Source organism: Engystomops pustulosus, chromosome 6, assembly GCF_040894005.1.
Source record: "Engystomops pustulosus chromosome 6, aEngPut4.maternal, whole genome shotgun sequence".
In the NCBI taxonomy this organism is placed as follows: Eukaryota; Metazoa; Chordata; class Amphibia; order Anura; family Leptodactylidae; genus Engystomops; species Engystomops pustulosus.
Window position 1 is genome coordinate 47,115,123 of NC_092416.1, and position 15,825 is coordinate 47,130,947.

Here is a 15,825-nt window from a genome sequence, read left to right on the forward strand (position 1 = left end):
TGCACCCTGACAAAATCCTGGGATAGTCACAGGGGCTGGACTTTGGTGTGGATGCATTTCAAAAAACAACATGTGACTTGGCTGTGTTACTCACTCCTCAGAGCTTGGACCACACCTTTGTGCTCCTGTACAGCTCCACCTCCTACTCCTTCTCAGAGGTCACAGTGAGCCGACATCAGTGGGGGAGGGACAAGCTGCACAGGAGCACAAAGATGGAGGCAGCCTGCAGCTCAGACAAGTCACATGTTGTTTTTTGAAATGCATCCAAACTAAAGCCCAGCCCCTGGGACTACCCCAGGATTTTGTCAGGATGCAAGAGTAAGTTATAACACACAATGATATTGTAAATTCAAATGCTTAGAAAAGGTAGAGAAGCATATTTGCACTGCAGGTGTCATGGACTTTTACAACCTGTCTTTAGTGAAAATGAGGTCCTTGGTGACAGGTTCCCTTTAAGTAGGGGACCGCCTGTATATCCTGCCAACCATAACAAACTGTCAGAGTCACATTTGTCCATGTTTCACCCACACAAACAAATTAGCTAATCATATTTTCACATTATTACCATGAAAAATGAAAATATGAGCAATAGAATTTACTGTAATGAGTCTGTGTAAAAGACTCATTATCACTCTGTGGCTTCCTCTATGACTTGGGGCTTAAGTCAAATTTAGGCTAGATATTTTGAATATTTTTACTTAACGGTTTATTTTTCCAAGAGGTTGTGTATAGGCCGACTCAAAAGCCCGATGACACACTTAATTTTTTTTTTAACAAAAGAGAAAACTATACATTTGAGGGGTCTATCTTTTAGGGGATGCATGGAAACATGTCTGCCACCTTAAAAGCTATCCTACTGGATCAAGGGCAAGTTTTTCCAATAAGAATATTGTCATGTAGCATATAAAAAAGGTAGCAATATCTCAGAAACAGATCGCCGCAATAAAATTTGTAATATATTTGTGGTTCACAAGTTCAACCCATAAAGTTGAAACAACCAAGAACGTTCCCTATGATGCACAGCCAACTGTCCATGGTGCCGAAGGCACTGGATCTAATTGTTATGACCTCACTCTAGAATTCATAACTTGTCAACCAGAAGAGATTGATCCAATATGGCGGCTTTCAAGACGACCACCATATTCAGGACATAGGCCCATCACTTGCTGGGATATTCAAAAAGGTCAGTATCCACACTAAAATAAATATCAATAGTTTTAATCTTCTGATGGTGGAGGCATCATCCAGAAAATCAACTTTGAAGTGAGCTGTAACTTGGTTGTATAAAGTCAATGAGGTGGATAGTTTAAAACTGAAGTCAAGGTGGGGAGCTCTGAATACCTCCTCCAAATGTGATTGACATCATGCATCGGACTTCAGGAGATCTGGTTAGTGATGTCTCTGGATGCAGAAACATCAATTACAAAAAAGGGGGCTGTCTGAGGAAGAGAGAGCTTGACTTCAGTGTTAAAATCTCCGCCTCCGTGGCTTTATACAACCAGTTTACATCTCATTTCAAAGCCACCACACTGGGTCCTGAAAGAGACATGATCTGGATGGGGTTGACAACATACTGGTAGTGGTTATTAAGTCAATTTCTGCTGACAAGTTCACTTTAAAGTTGCTAAAAACCCATGTTAGAATTTCTAATGGTCTAACCTGTGGTTGCAAAGTTTTAATCAAGATTTTATTTTAATAATGAAGTCATACAATCTTCCAATATTTTTTCCGTATCAATTCCTCTGACTGATCTCTACTTGCTGTGCTTTAATAGGAAGCCTCATTCCCTACTTCTGTAACAGTTGCGTGTTATAATGAACCATACACCTAGGTGTATGGCTTAGCAGGGAGAGTGCATAAAAATTGTGCAAATTAACATTAACAATAACATTTTGCCACAGGTTTCTGATGTAAACTACATCAAATAATCGGGAGTGCATAGTACAACTAAACAGTCTTAAACCACACCAGATTTGTCATTCAGCATCAGACACTTTGATTAAATAGTAGCAGTATAAGACTTTCTAGCCTAGCTGAACAGTAACATTGAGACCATTGATAAATCTGCTCCAGTGTTCTTGGGATCTGAAAAAAAGTTATTATCCCTAAATAGTGTTCATTACGGAATAGTAAATAAACAAATCATTAGTTTTAACAGTGCTTATGCTGGGATTTTTTTTTTTTCTAAAGGGTTTAACTCTTAGGAATATACTTATAAACATGTTATATATTTTAAATTGCCCATGGTAGTGTCACCAGTGACCTCAGGTTGTTGAAGCCCATTACAGCTGCATTGCAAATATGCCTTTCTTCCTTCTCGAAGCATTTGCATTACAATATAATATAATTGTGTGTTTTAATTTACCTTGCACTCTGACAAAAACTCTCTTTAGTTTCAGGGTTTGGATTTGGTTTGCATTTCATTCCCGTTGAGCTCACAGGAACGAAGGTCACAGTCTGGTGAGCTGACATCAGGAGGTGGGGGGGGGGGGGGGAGAAAGAGCTGTACCGGAGCAGGAAGGTGGGGGCTGAGGAATGAGCAGCACAGACAAGTCACATGTTGTTTTTTGAAATACAAATCAAAGCTCAGCCCCTGGGACTACACAAAGGATTCTGTCAGGATGCCAGGTAAGTTATAACACACATTTATATTGTAATGGAAATGCACAGAGAAATCATAAAGACCTGTCTTTACTGAAAATGAGCTCCCTGGTGACAGGTTCCCTTTGAGGCTGTGACTGCTGACATTATTGAATAAAAAAAAAAAAATCAAAACAAACATACTGCCTCCATGGGAAACATTCCTTTGCATTGCTTTCATTGCTGAAATGTCTTGGTGGACACTTCTCACACACAGTGTCTGTTCTCTTGGTTCCTGTTACAAAAAAATAAAATATTAAAGGATTACAGATTGAAATCTCTGATTTGCACCTTCACAAAAGACAGTTACTACACAGGGATGGAACTTCATAGCCTAATATTCACAAACTACCATCAGAATTTTTAATTTTAATATTATCAATATAAAAATATAATCTATGCTTTAAAGAATATTGATAAATTAGAAAAAAAAAACATGGCCTAAAATTTCTCTAACAAAGCATTGCCAAGTAAAGCATTGCCATAGCGTTTCAGTATAGTCATGGCCAAAAGTTTTGAGAATGATACAAATGTTAATTTTTACAAAGTCTACTGCATCAGGTTTTATAATGGCAATTTGCATATACTCCAGAATGTTATAAAGAGGGATCAGCTTAATAGCAATTAATTGCAAAGTCAATATTTGCCTAGAAAACAAACTTTTTTTTTCCCCAAAACACATTTCAACTTCCATGCAGGCCTGCCTTAAAAGGAGCAGCTAACATGGTTTCAGTGATTGCTCCAATAACACAGGTGTGGGTGTTGATGAGGACAGGGCTGGAGATCAATCTGTCATGATTAAGTAAGAATCACACCACTGGACACTTTAAAAGGAGGCTGGTTCTTGGCATCATTGTTTCTCTTCTGTTAACCATGGTTATCTCTAAAGAAGCACGTGCAGTCATCATTGCACTGCACAAAATTGGCCTAACATGGAAGAGTATCGCAGCTAGAAAGATTGCACCTCAGTCACCAATCTATCGCATCATCAAGGAATTCAAGGAGAGGGGTTCCATTGTTGCCATAAAGGCTCCAGGACGCCCAAGAAGGACCAGCAAGATCCAGGACTGTCTCTAAAAAGTGTTTTAGCTTTGAGATCGGACTATCAGCAGTGCAGAGCTTGCTCAGGAATGGCAGCAGGCAGGTGTGAGTGCATCTGCATGCACTGTGAGGCGGAGACTCTTGGAGCAAAGCCTGGTGTCATGGAGGGCAGCAAAGAAGCCACTTCTCTCCAGAAAAAAACATCAGGGACATCAGGGAATCCCCTTTCCGATAGTTTGGAACATCTGGAAAAAAGGTGAGCGATACCACCAGTCTTGTCTCATGCCAACTGTAAAGCATCCGGCAACCATTCATGTGTGGTTTGCTTCTCAGCCAAGGGAATCGGCTCTCTCACAGTCTTGCCTAAAAACACATCCATGAATAAAGAATGGTACCAGAATGTCCTCCAAGAGCAACTTCTCCCAACCACCCAAGAGGAGTTTGGTGATCAACAATGCCTTTTTCAGCATGATGGAGCATCTGGCCATAAAGCAAAGGTGATAACTAAATGGCTCAGGGAACAAAACATAGAGATTTTGGGTCCATGGCCTGGAAACTCCCCAGATTTTAATCCCATTGATAACTTGTGGTCAATCATCAAGAGACGGGTGGACAAACAACAACCAACAAATTGTGACAAAATGCAAGCATTGATTGTGCAAGAATGGACTGCTATCAGTCAGAATTTGGTCCAGAAGTTGATTGAGAGCTGCCAGGGAGAATTTCAGAGGTTCTGAAGAAGGGTCAACACTGCAAACATTGAATTGCTGCAGTAACTCATTCTAACTGTCAATAAAAGCTCATATAAATATATAGAGCCTGCACAGTGACACAGGTGGCGTGATATCATGACACCTGTATCACTGCATAGAACAGAGCGACGCCAGCAGCCGGAAAGGCGCTGCGTCGCTCCGCATATAAATTGCGCCTGTGTCTTAAAGAGACAGGCGCAATTTATTTAGCTGGTGGGCAATTCGGGCATCAACGGGCGCCGAATCGTCCATATTAGAGCAGCAAATTTCGCCGCTCTTTAAAGGGCTCCGCATTCTGCCGCCTGAGGCAAGATTTCTATCTCGCCTCATGGCAGATGCGGCCCTCAAATAGCCGCAAATCATAATGCGAATATCCCACAATTTATATAACATATGCATGTATGTAGACCTAGTACATAATCTTCTATATTGCTATGTCATTAAGCAGGTATAGGTATATCTTGAGTTTGTAACCAAAAACCTCAGTCCACATTAAATGCCTGGTCTCCCGTGCCTGAAAGAATAACTACGGAAGCCGAAGAGATGCATAATTCATCAGACGCGAAGGAGAATCTACACAGGGAGAATCAAATAGCTGGTGATAAGGTCCATTCTACTGTTTAAGCCCATTGGGAGTCTTGTGTTGAAGATGAACATCCAGTATGTCTCTCTGTTGATAAGTTTTCTTTTTATGTCACCTCCTCTGACTGAACCGGATACTTTCTCTATGTCCTTCAAAAAGAAATTTGTTGTGCCACCCTCATGTTGTGTTCGAAAGTGTTTAGATAGAGATGATATTCCTACTGTTTGGCTACTTACATCAGATAAGTGTCTCCTTATTCTCACCTTGGCTGGTGTGGTAGTATAACCAATATATTGTTTACGTCAGGTCTTACATCCCGCCATGTATATTATACGTATTTCTAGTGTTACAATTAATTTAGTTTCTCAACCGGTATTGTTTGTTAGTGGCAAATGAAGTAAATAGATCCTCGGTCTTGATATACAACAACTTAAGCATTTGCTATGTCCACACTTGTGGGTGCCCTTAAACTGTAGCCATGTCCTCTCTATATTGGTGGTTTCACAAAAGAGACTTGGTGATATTTTTGATCCTATTGTGCGTGCTCTTCTTGCTACAACCTGGACACGGGGCATCACAATTTCATGTAGCTCCAGGTCCCCTGTTAGGACAGCTTAGTATTTTTTTATTATATTTTTGACTTGGGAAAACTGTCTATTGTATGCTGTAACAAATGTAATTTTTCCACAGCTATAGTGATCCTTCTTTTTGTCCTGTGAACAGTTGTTTTCTCGGAATTTTGGCTACCTTCTGTATAGAGGAAGAAATCAATTTGTCATTATATCCTCTATCCATAAGGCGTTTTTTTTTTTTTTTTTTTACTCTGCCTGCCTCTACTTGAAATGAAGTACTTACAGTGGGCAACTGGAGGAATATATATTATTAGTTACTCATTTCTTATCGAAACATATTTTTTTCATTTTTAACAAAAGGGAGCAAAATTCTCTCCTTCATTGGCATTGGAGGAAATACTAATTATAGAAAAACAGTAGAAGCGGCACTCACCAGAATTCGCCTTCTTATTCCTGTCTATTGGTGCATACTTACAAAAAAGTTTCATAAACAGTGTTGAACAGGGGAGGGGAAAGAGACGCGTGGACTCATAAGACAACCAAACACATGACAGCTGTTTCACGCTCCTGGCACTTCATCTGCCTTGTTTGCGAATGCAATACGTGTATGTAAAACTGCATTGTTTCAAGTTGGTTTTAAGTGCAGTTTCTTAATTTAACAAGAAAAAGACAATACGAAACTTGTTCAGTTCAATTAAATTAAGACACCGCACCTAAAACTACCACAAAACAATACAATATACAATAAATAATAAATAAAATGGCTTTGTAGCACATTTCTCAGTAATTTGAGAAGAAAAAAAAACAAAACACTACAGGCGGTCCCCTACTTAAGGACACCCGACTTACAGACGACCCATAGTTAAAAATGGACCCCTCTGCCCACTGTGACCTCTGGTGAAGCTCTCTGAAGGCTTTACTATAGTTCCAGACTGCAGTGATCCGCTGTAAGGCGTCTGTAATGAAGCTTTATTAATAATCCTTGGTCCAATTACAGCAAAAAATTTTGAAACTCCAATTGTCACTGGGGCAAAAAATTTTTTTGTCTGGATCTACCATTATAAAATATGCAGTTTCGACTTGCATACAAATTCAACTTAAGAACAAACCTGCGGACCCTATCTTGTATGTAACCCGGGGACTGCCTGTATTAAAAGAAGCAAGTATTATACCTTCCATTAAAAATTATTTAAAGGAAACCTACCACTTGTAGTGGCAGGTTTCAGAAGAAAACACCGAGCACCAGCTCAGGCTGAGCTGGTGCTTATTTTTATTAGTGTTTTAAACCGCGGTATCGCGGTTTAAAACACTTTTTAAACTTTGTAGCCAGTGCAGGGAGCTGGTGCTCGGTGTTTTCTTCTGAAACCTGCCACTTCAAGTGGTAGGTTTCCTTTAATCAAAGTCTCAATAACTCTGTCTGGGAAAAATTTAGTGGAGAGTGAAGAAAAACAAAACGCATATCATGGTTTGCTTGAGAAAGAACACAATGTTAGAAAGGCATTGTGGAGCTATGTGTTTTTTACTCTCCACTAAATTTTTCCCAGAGGGAGTTACTGTGACTTTGGAGATAAAGAATTTTTAATGGAAGGTCAATAGAGACTTTTAAGAAAAAGTCACTTGTCTCCCATACACTCTTTGCCTTTTTGCTGCTACAAACCCGGTCAGCAACAGAACCTTTGAGGAGACCAAGCGGTATGGAGTGGTATGGCCAAAAGATCTTTGTGTAGCAGAAGCGAATAATCAACTACATAACAAAAAAATGCTGTAAGGCATTATGGGGAGATGCAACGGCACAATTTCTTAATGAATATGAAGCTCTCCTAAAAGAAGGTCTGGGAAAGTCAGGACATATCCAACAAGGAAATAGAATTCCTGACTGGTAAATACCCTAAAGTGGCAACGTTCTATATGCTGCCCCCACACACACTTACCAGGTGCCTTTACATATTCACCAGGCTGACACGATTTATACTGTTGGCAAAAATCGCAGTCTTCGTTCTGACAAAAATGACCGGCCTTGCATTCACAAATGGTGTTTGAAGAAGATGTGCACTTCTCTTTTACCACCAGGTTGGACCCTAAAAAATAAAAAGGCAATATCTGGTGTTTTTTTTAATCATTTTCAAAATAAACCAATTTAAAAGGGAATAACACTTTCTTCCACACAATGGGGCACGTGTGCACTTTAGTCGAACTGTGCCCGTTCTCCAATGTTAAAAAGGATTGCACAGGTATTTAAGTAGTTGGTGCATTGCAATTTTGTCGCACGCAACCCTTTTTTGGCGCAGCTGCGCTGGCTTTCATGCGACATAATTTAGGGGCTGTGCTGTCGGATGGTCCGACTGATTCAGACTGAGCGCAGGATTTAACTTTCAAATTGTGTTGCAAGCCCAAGCACTTACATGCACCACTAAAAAGATGCTGAACACTGTCAGACCTGAGCGGGGAAGTGACACATTTGTGATATCAGGCGCACAATCTTAGTGAATTATGGTACAGCGCATTGGAGTCGGAGAATGCACTATAGGTGAACTCCGGGGACGGGGAAAGTAAATGTGCCCCAATGAGCGATGATTACACATATTTAGATGAGAGGGACACCTGTAGTGATAAGGCGCATACAGAATTGTCTTCTTACGACTCCATCCCTAGTGTAAAATCGAGCATTAGCGCGGTGTCACCAAACAGGTATGGTCTATACGTGGGCCAGAAAACCCCTTTAAAGGTCCTCTATCTTGGGAAAATTCTCCAAATGAAGTGGGAGTTCAACAATGTGCTCTGCCGCTCTATTCATTCTCTATGGAATCTCCAGATATAGCAGAGTATTGTACTTGGACATCAATGGCAATCGCTAAGGAGTGGAGCTACAGTACACATGCTCAATCTTCGATCCCTTCATTTTAGGGAACTAGATTCCTCTTTTCAGTGGGCTTACCAGTTCACCAGACCGACACAAGTCAGACCTCCTCCCTTGGGGTATAGGAAAGAGAATTAAAGGAGTCACAAGATAACTTGCTGATCAGCAGATTAAGAGAAAGGGGGTCAGCTGCACCCCAAATGGATGGCCCAGCATGTGCACTACCATTAAATTCACTATTAATGGCTCTGATGGAAATAACCCAGCACTACAGTGGGTTATCTCCAGCAATGCCATAGAGATCAATAGAGCAAAAGGAAGAATGCATGACCAGTTACTGAATTTGGGTACATTGGACCCCTGTTCTCTTGATCCCGCTGCTAGGACCATCGCCACAGGATAGGATATTACTTTGTTCAGTTACAAGTTATCTATCAATATCCTAATAACTTTAGGAACAATGATCTATTGTGAACATTATGTGACTTATCTAGCCCAAAAGGGGAAACAATTTTTTGTATAATATAATAATAAGCAGACAATGACCACCACTTACCAGAATCACAGTCCCTACATCTGAAGCATTCGGTTAGGCCATTCGGATGGTCCATATACGTGTCATCCGCACAAATAACACAGACACTGCTAGTGAACTCCGCATTGCAGTGCGCCTTTACAAAGGAACCTAAAATAGAGAAATTCCAAAAATAAAATCAACTTATTAAAGGTAACCTGTCACCACATTTACACATATACACCCAGTAATAGGTTCCTATAGAGCTCTATTAACTCACTCACACCCTTCTTTTAGCCAAAAATTGTTTCACTTACATCCACAGAAATCCCCTTTCATCTTATATTACCAGGCATCACAGTGGGCGTTTCCTGCTCGGCCAGCCCCTCCCATCTAATCCTCCCCATGGCTTATGCCTCCTTACTGGTCACAGTTCATGTCATGTGATCCAGAGTGACATCATCTCAGGTCCTTTAGACTCTTAATAATAGAAAACTGTACCCCATGTATGTATCTGACCACATGAAGTCACAGCTGTCTCCATGGACTTCTACTCCTCTCCATCCTCCATGGAGGTTGCTGTGATTTCATGTAATCACATACATGGTGTACAGTTTGCTATTCTTAGAAGTCTGAAGGACCTGCAATGATGTCACTGGTCACATGTCATGAATTTAACACAAGCTTTATATGTCTGTAGTTGAATATTAGCAGACAGTCCCCAAGTACAAGGAGGCAGAGAAGGGATTTGAAGAGACACAGAGCTGTCAGTCACAATAATGGGGCGTGGCTCACTGGTATCTCTGACTCTTCTCCTCTCTCAGGCTGCTAGAGAGGAGTCAGAAAAATCTAATTTGCATATCATAAAAATTAAGGTACAGTGCCTTACTGGCAGCTAATTTGAGGTGATATAGGGAGGACTTGTAGCCCTTTAGCAGCAGGGATTGTTAGTCAGGGCTGGGGGGGGGGAATCTATTGACAGGTCCTCTTTAAAGGAGAAACAATTGTTTAAAGTCCTTAAAAATACACTAAGGTAAGGTGTGGTGTTTTAAACATTTTTGTAATATATTTTACCAAGTTTTTACTTAGCAACGAATTAGTAGAGTAGTGATGGGTTGTTCGCGCAAAGAGCTGGAGCAAGAGTCCATGCAAAGTGGAGAGGAAACCAGAGGAGTCGGCTCTTTCCTGAGAGCCGATGGCTCACTTAGCTCCACCCCTGCGCTGTGACTTTGCCCCCTTTTGACCTGAAAATTTCAGGGACATGGTTAGCTGGCTGCCTGAAAACGATTCCCTGTCAGTGATGGCGAACCTTTTAGAGACAGTGTGCCTAACCTACAAACAAAACCTACTTTTATGAAAAGGCCACCTCTGGCACCCGTGCCATAGGTTCGCCAGCACTGCCCTATGTGATTAGATAGGGAGCCATTCAGGAGCCAGAAGAGCATGTGAGTAGAGCCTAATGATCCAAATCACTATAAAGAGCCGGAGTGCTGCTAGGGAAAGTCTGTATTTAGGGTGTACTACAAGACCAAATACAGCTATGGCTAGTGTTGACTACAGAGGCAAACTCTGACACATATTAATGCACATGAACATGCGGGTAATGTAATAACATAGGTTGTGCTTTCTGAGCTCTAACTGAACTCATTTGGCATTAGTCCTTTTGGGAGACCCCATCAATCAGTCTCTAAATGGTTCATTCCATACAATACAAATAATACATTGAAATGACTTACAATGATGGTTAGCCTTGAACTATAGTACAGTTAACATATAATGAAATGCATGTCGTAAATTCTAGGGGAAAAGTGGCTCTAAGCAAAGTTCATTTGATGCAAAGGAACAGCATTTTCACACAGATCATTTTGTAATTTTGAGAGCAAAGTAAATCATGCAAATCTCCTCTTCTCAGCTGCTGTCATGCATTTGTAAACTTACGCGTTAACACTACACCTGAACGCACCTTGAGGGTGCAGTCATAGGTGGCGTATAACTCATGCATTTTAAAAATGCATTACAATAGCCGAAGAGAGATGTGCCCAATTAAAAAGCTGTTAACATGTGCGTTTCAAAACAGATATGTGGTAACACAATGTTAACATGTGTTAATATTGTGTTAACAATTGTTAATGCACATGTTAACAACTGTTTAATTAGGCAAATCTCTCTTCAGTGGTTGCAATGAGTCTTGAAACGCATGCGTTAAACTCCATGGGGGACATTTACTTAAAGTGTCGGTGTCTGCATTGGCTTTGTTACCGACCTGCTCTCGGAAAGAAGATACACATTTAATATTGTAGAGCTGTGCAGAGACATTTCTGTCCCCGAGCCCATTTTCTGTCACCGAGCCCATTTTCTGTCCCTGGGACCAAAATCTGTCCCAAGCACCAGAAATGTGTCCAACAGTCCCTGCTAGACCAGTTTTCTTTTGGTCTACTTTCCGCCAGTTTACAGCGCCCAAAAATGGCTGTGACACATATTAATTCTGTCTGAGTTTCCACTCCGCCAAAGCCACGCCCCTTTTCGGAGAAGAGTCGGAGCAGACGGAAAAAGTCATTTTTTCTGTCCCCGACAGCTAATAAATAGGTAGGAGAGCAGAACATGTGGTGAGAGCGCCACAAAACTGGCGGAAACGCCATAGTAAATGTCCCCCCATGTGTCACTGCAACCTGAGGGTGCATTCACATGCAGAGTTTTGGATGCATCTAAAATGTGTGCAACAATACGCATATGTCAGCATGTGTCCGTCAGAACGCATCCATTTTTAAATGTTACAATGCCTTTGGCTACTCTGGAAGCATTTTTCTTCATTGCGGGAAGTCTAAGCAGATGTGAAAATGTCAAACTTATTGTAATATTTAAAAATGCATGCGTCCTGCCGCAGGCGGTTCCACGAATCCAAAACGCCAACGTTTGAACACAGCACAACCGCGGGGGGAGCATGCGTTTTCCAACACCATTCAACAGCTGAGAAGAGGAGATTTGCCTTATTACATTGCTGTCAACTATGTGTTTACAAAACACATGTGTTAATGCAATGTTAACATAAAATGCATGTGTTAGCGCCACATGTGATCGAGGTCACATGTCCTGTGTGCAGGTTACCTGACTTAGAAACTGTAGAGTAGAGCAGCACTGGGATATAAGGGTTAATGAATCCAGGTATGGGTGCAAGCCTCAGTGAACCCGACTCAAGCAAAAGTAATTTGAAAAATAGAAAGCGAGGCAGCACACCTGGAGAATTAAGGTGCAACCCAATGTGGAAGGTGCAACGTTTCAGCACCTTAGTGGAGCTATTTTCAAGCATATAAGTGAAGGTTACAAGCGGACTATAAATACCAGAGATACCACATTTATACAGATATGTTAGGCTTTATAAAATGCTGCAGTGTATGGAGTGGAGTACAGTGTCATTTTATGCAGGAGGAGCTGCGTTTCCATTGTCACCATGTTGGGGACTTTTTTTCTTCAATTTTTAATTAAGACCCTATTTTCTATTACAGGGCTCTCCACCAGGAATAATTTTTTTAATATTAGATCAGGCATTTTGGGACATGGCGATACTGAATATGTTCATGAATTTAGTAATTTGTACATGTTCTATGGAAAGGGGGAGGGTTGATAAACTTTTTTTTTTAACAGTTATTTTAGTTTTTTTTTAGGCCTTCCTATTCCCTCTTCAACAGAAATTGTGTTGTGTAAAAAACAGGTTATAGATATAGAGAGAGATATATAAATTTCTGATCGCTGGGGGCCGAACATTGAAAGCCCCAACCAATCATGAAAATTATGGTCGTTTTTTTGCGCAGGCACTGACAGATTGGCAAGTGGATTTCGTATTCATATGAACTTATCCTAAATCCAGAGTCATGTGCCAAGGGAAACCAATCCATTCCTTGGGAGTTGTACACACTAAAGAGCAGATTCTATATTTAACACTATTTAGGAAAATACTAATAAGCACTATGCTCACCCACCTTTATCACACATGGGACAGCAGATGTGGTTGATTTTGTATTCTCTTGGGAGACAGGCCAATGCAAAAAGTTTCAAAATAAATATCTAGGAAAAAAAAAACAGAAGAGAAACTTTATTTATCTACATGAACAGAAAATAATAATTTTTATACTAAGGACAGCGATGACATCTGAAATCCTGGCATTGTCAATACAGACAGTGGAGTGGATTTCCAGAGGTTGTAAGCACTTGGCAGGAATAGGACAACCGTTATGGCAATAAGGGGTTGTCCTATCTAGCAAGTTAGGCCCTACACAAAGGATAGGGCCTAACTTGCCTTTCGGTGGGGGTCTAAACAATGGGACCCCCACGTGCAGGTTGCTCCTTTCATCTCCATGGAGCTCCACACAGACGAACAGGGCCGCCCGCGCATGCGCAACCAACTGCTCTAGTCATCTCGGACTGCGAAAGTGGTACACCGGACTCGTGATCAGTGCTGGAAAAGTTATAGATTTTTGAAGGTGGGGATCAAAAACAAAAAATCCAATTATAAAACTGCGCAGATTCCACAACATGCGCCGATAGCCTTACTGCACACACAACATAGCCCTGTTTCCCTCAAATACAAGAATTCTAATTTATTGGTGAAAAAAAAACACCTATATATTATATATAGTAGCCAAGCCATCACATATATCAGTATAACCATCTGAATTCCATCAAGAAAGTCATTTACCAATCCCAGTATTTTAAGTGAAATCATCTTCTGGTACCTCATCAGAACTCTTCAAATTCTGAATTTCACACAGAATTTCTTGTGACTCAATTTCTGTTGAAAATCATTGGCCCCCAATCTTTAGCAATTTCCTTCAATGAGGCCTTCTTGTCCAAGTAGCTGCTCGTAGCTCAACCATTAGTGATTTTATCACTTGAATTCTTCAGCCATGTCACAACCTTGTGCAGTATCTAAAAGATCTACAAATGCTAATATATAACGTGGGGGGAGCTGTAGCAATGACTGCCGCTTGGTCTTATGTTCAGAGAAACAGGATAATAACACCAAAACCTTCGGACCTTAACATTTTAACCCCCACTACACCCTACACTTACCAATGGCATGAGATTGGAGGGGTTGTACATTACATGGTTATCAGATTTCGGAACTGTAACATAAATCATTCGTAGTCTGACACTGGAGCATTCAGTGTATAGAGTAGGGGGGCACTGGAAAAGAGGTTGGTGGGAGGGCTAAAAAAGAACAGAAGTACAATAGCTGGCTATGCATCTCACTAAATAACTTATTTAGTGAGGTGGCATACAGTATGTTATGCCATGACCTATTGTAAGGCACCATTATGTTTTTAATTAAATACAATATTGTTGAAACTAAAAAGGAACAGTAGCTGCTTGGTACTTTTTATCTTCTGGTTTCCAGAATGAGACTTAATCTACTGCATGCACACAATAGGCACCAGCACAACCAATAACAAAGGTTTTTACATACTAGGATGTGTGTAAGAAGCTGTATTTTTGTTTGCTAGGACATAATAGGCTGCTACCAACACTACCCACACTGTGGTTAGTCCCACCTCCATATACATCAATATAATTTCAGGATTAGGCACCCTAGAAAGTGGAAAGTAGAAAAGAAAGAAAAAGTAAATTTCATAAAGTAGAAGCCACCTCCCCCCCCCCCTCCAGGTTAGGGGAAAATACATTTCATGACGCAAAATTTGTGACATTATTTAAGACTTTTACAAGGATCAATGGCAGAGGGATCCATTTACGGTGTTAAAAACATTGTTTCAGTGATTGCTCCATTACCACAGGTGTGGGTGCTGATGAGGACAGGGCTGGAGATCAATCTGTCATGATTAAGTAACAATCCCACCACTGGACACTTTAAAAGGAGGCTGGTGCTTGGCATCATTGTTTCTCTTCTGTTAACCATGGTTATCTCTAAAGAAACACGTGCAGTCATCATTGCACTGCACAAAACTGGCCTAACAGAGAAGAGTATCGCAGCTAGAAAGATTGCACCTCAGTCACCAATCTATCGCATCATCAAGGAATTCAAGGGGAGAGGTTCCTTTTTTGCCAAAAAGGCTCCAGGAGCCCAAGAAGGACCAGAAAGCCCCAGGACCGTCTCTTAAAAGTGTTTCAGCTTCGGGATAGGGCTGCCAGCAGTGCAGAGCTTGCTCAGGAATGGCAGCAGGCAGGTGTGAGTGCATCTGCATGCACTGTGAGACTGCGGAGACTCTTGGACCAAGGCCTGGTGTCAAGGAGGGCAGCAAAGAAGTCACTTCTCTCCAGAAAAAAACATCAGGGACAGACTGATATTCTGCAAAAGGTACAGGGAGTGGACTGCTGAGGACTGGGGTAAAGTCATTTTCTCTGATGAATAACCTATCCGATTGTTTGGTACATCTGGAAAACAGCTTGTTCGGAGAAGACAAGGTGAGTGATACCACCAGTCTTGTCTCATGCGAACTGTAAAGCATCCTGCAATCATTCATGTGTGGGGCGGCTTCTCAGCCAAGGGAATCGGCTCTCTCACAGTCTTGCCTAAAACACATCCATGAATAAAGAATGGCACCAGAATGTCCTCCAAAGGCAACTTCTCCCAACCGTCCCAGAGCAGTTTGGTGATGAACAATGCCTTTTCCAGCATGATGGAGCACCTTGCCATAAAGCAAAGGTGATAACTAAATGGCCCAGGGAACAAAATAGAGGTTTTGGGTCCATGGCCTGGAAACTCCCCGGATCTTAATCCCATTGAGAACTTATGGTCAATCATCAAGAGCCGGGTGGACAAACAAAAACCATCAAAATGCAAGCATTGATTGTGAAAGAATGGACGGCTATCAGTCAGGATTTGGATCAGAAGTTGATTGAGAGCTGCCAGGGAG

General features: G+C 41.2%; 1 protein-coding gene across 1 annotated transcript in view; it reads right to left on the reverse strand.

Annotated features, from left to right (window-relative positions):
* The window catches only part of TNFRSF14 (TNF receptor superfamily member 14), a 29,705-nt gene that overhangs the window by 7,647 nt on the left and 6,233 nt on the right, over positions 1-15,825 (reverse strand). The window contains exons 2-5 of the mRNA XM_072155942.1: positions 12,937-13,021; positions 9,002-9,130; positions 7,520-7,666; positions 2,785-2,875 (exon numbers count right to left, since the gene is read on the reverse strand). Of these exons, the coding sequence (XP_072012043.1) occupies positions 2,785-2,875; positions 7,520-7,666; positions 9,002-9,130; positions 12,937-13,021 (452 nt within the window). The remainder of the gene's footprint in view (positions 1-2,784; positions 2,876-7,519; positions 7,667-9,001; positions 9,131-12,936; positions 13,022-15,825) is intronic.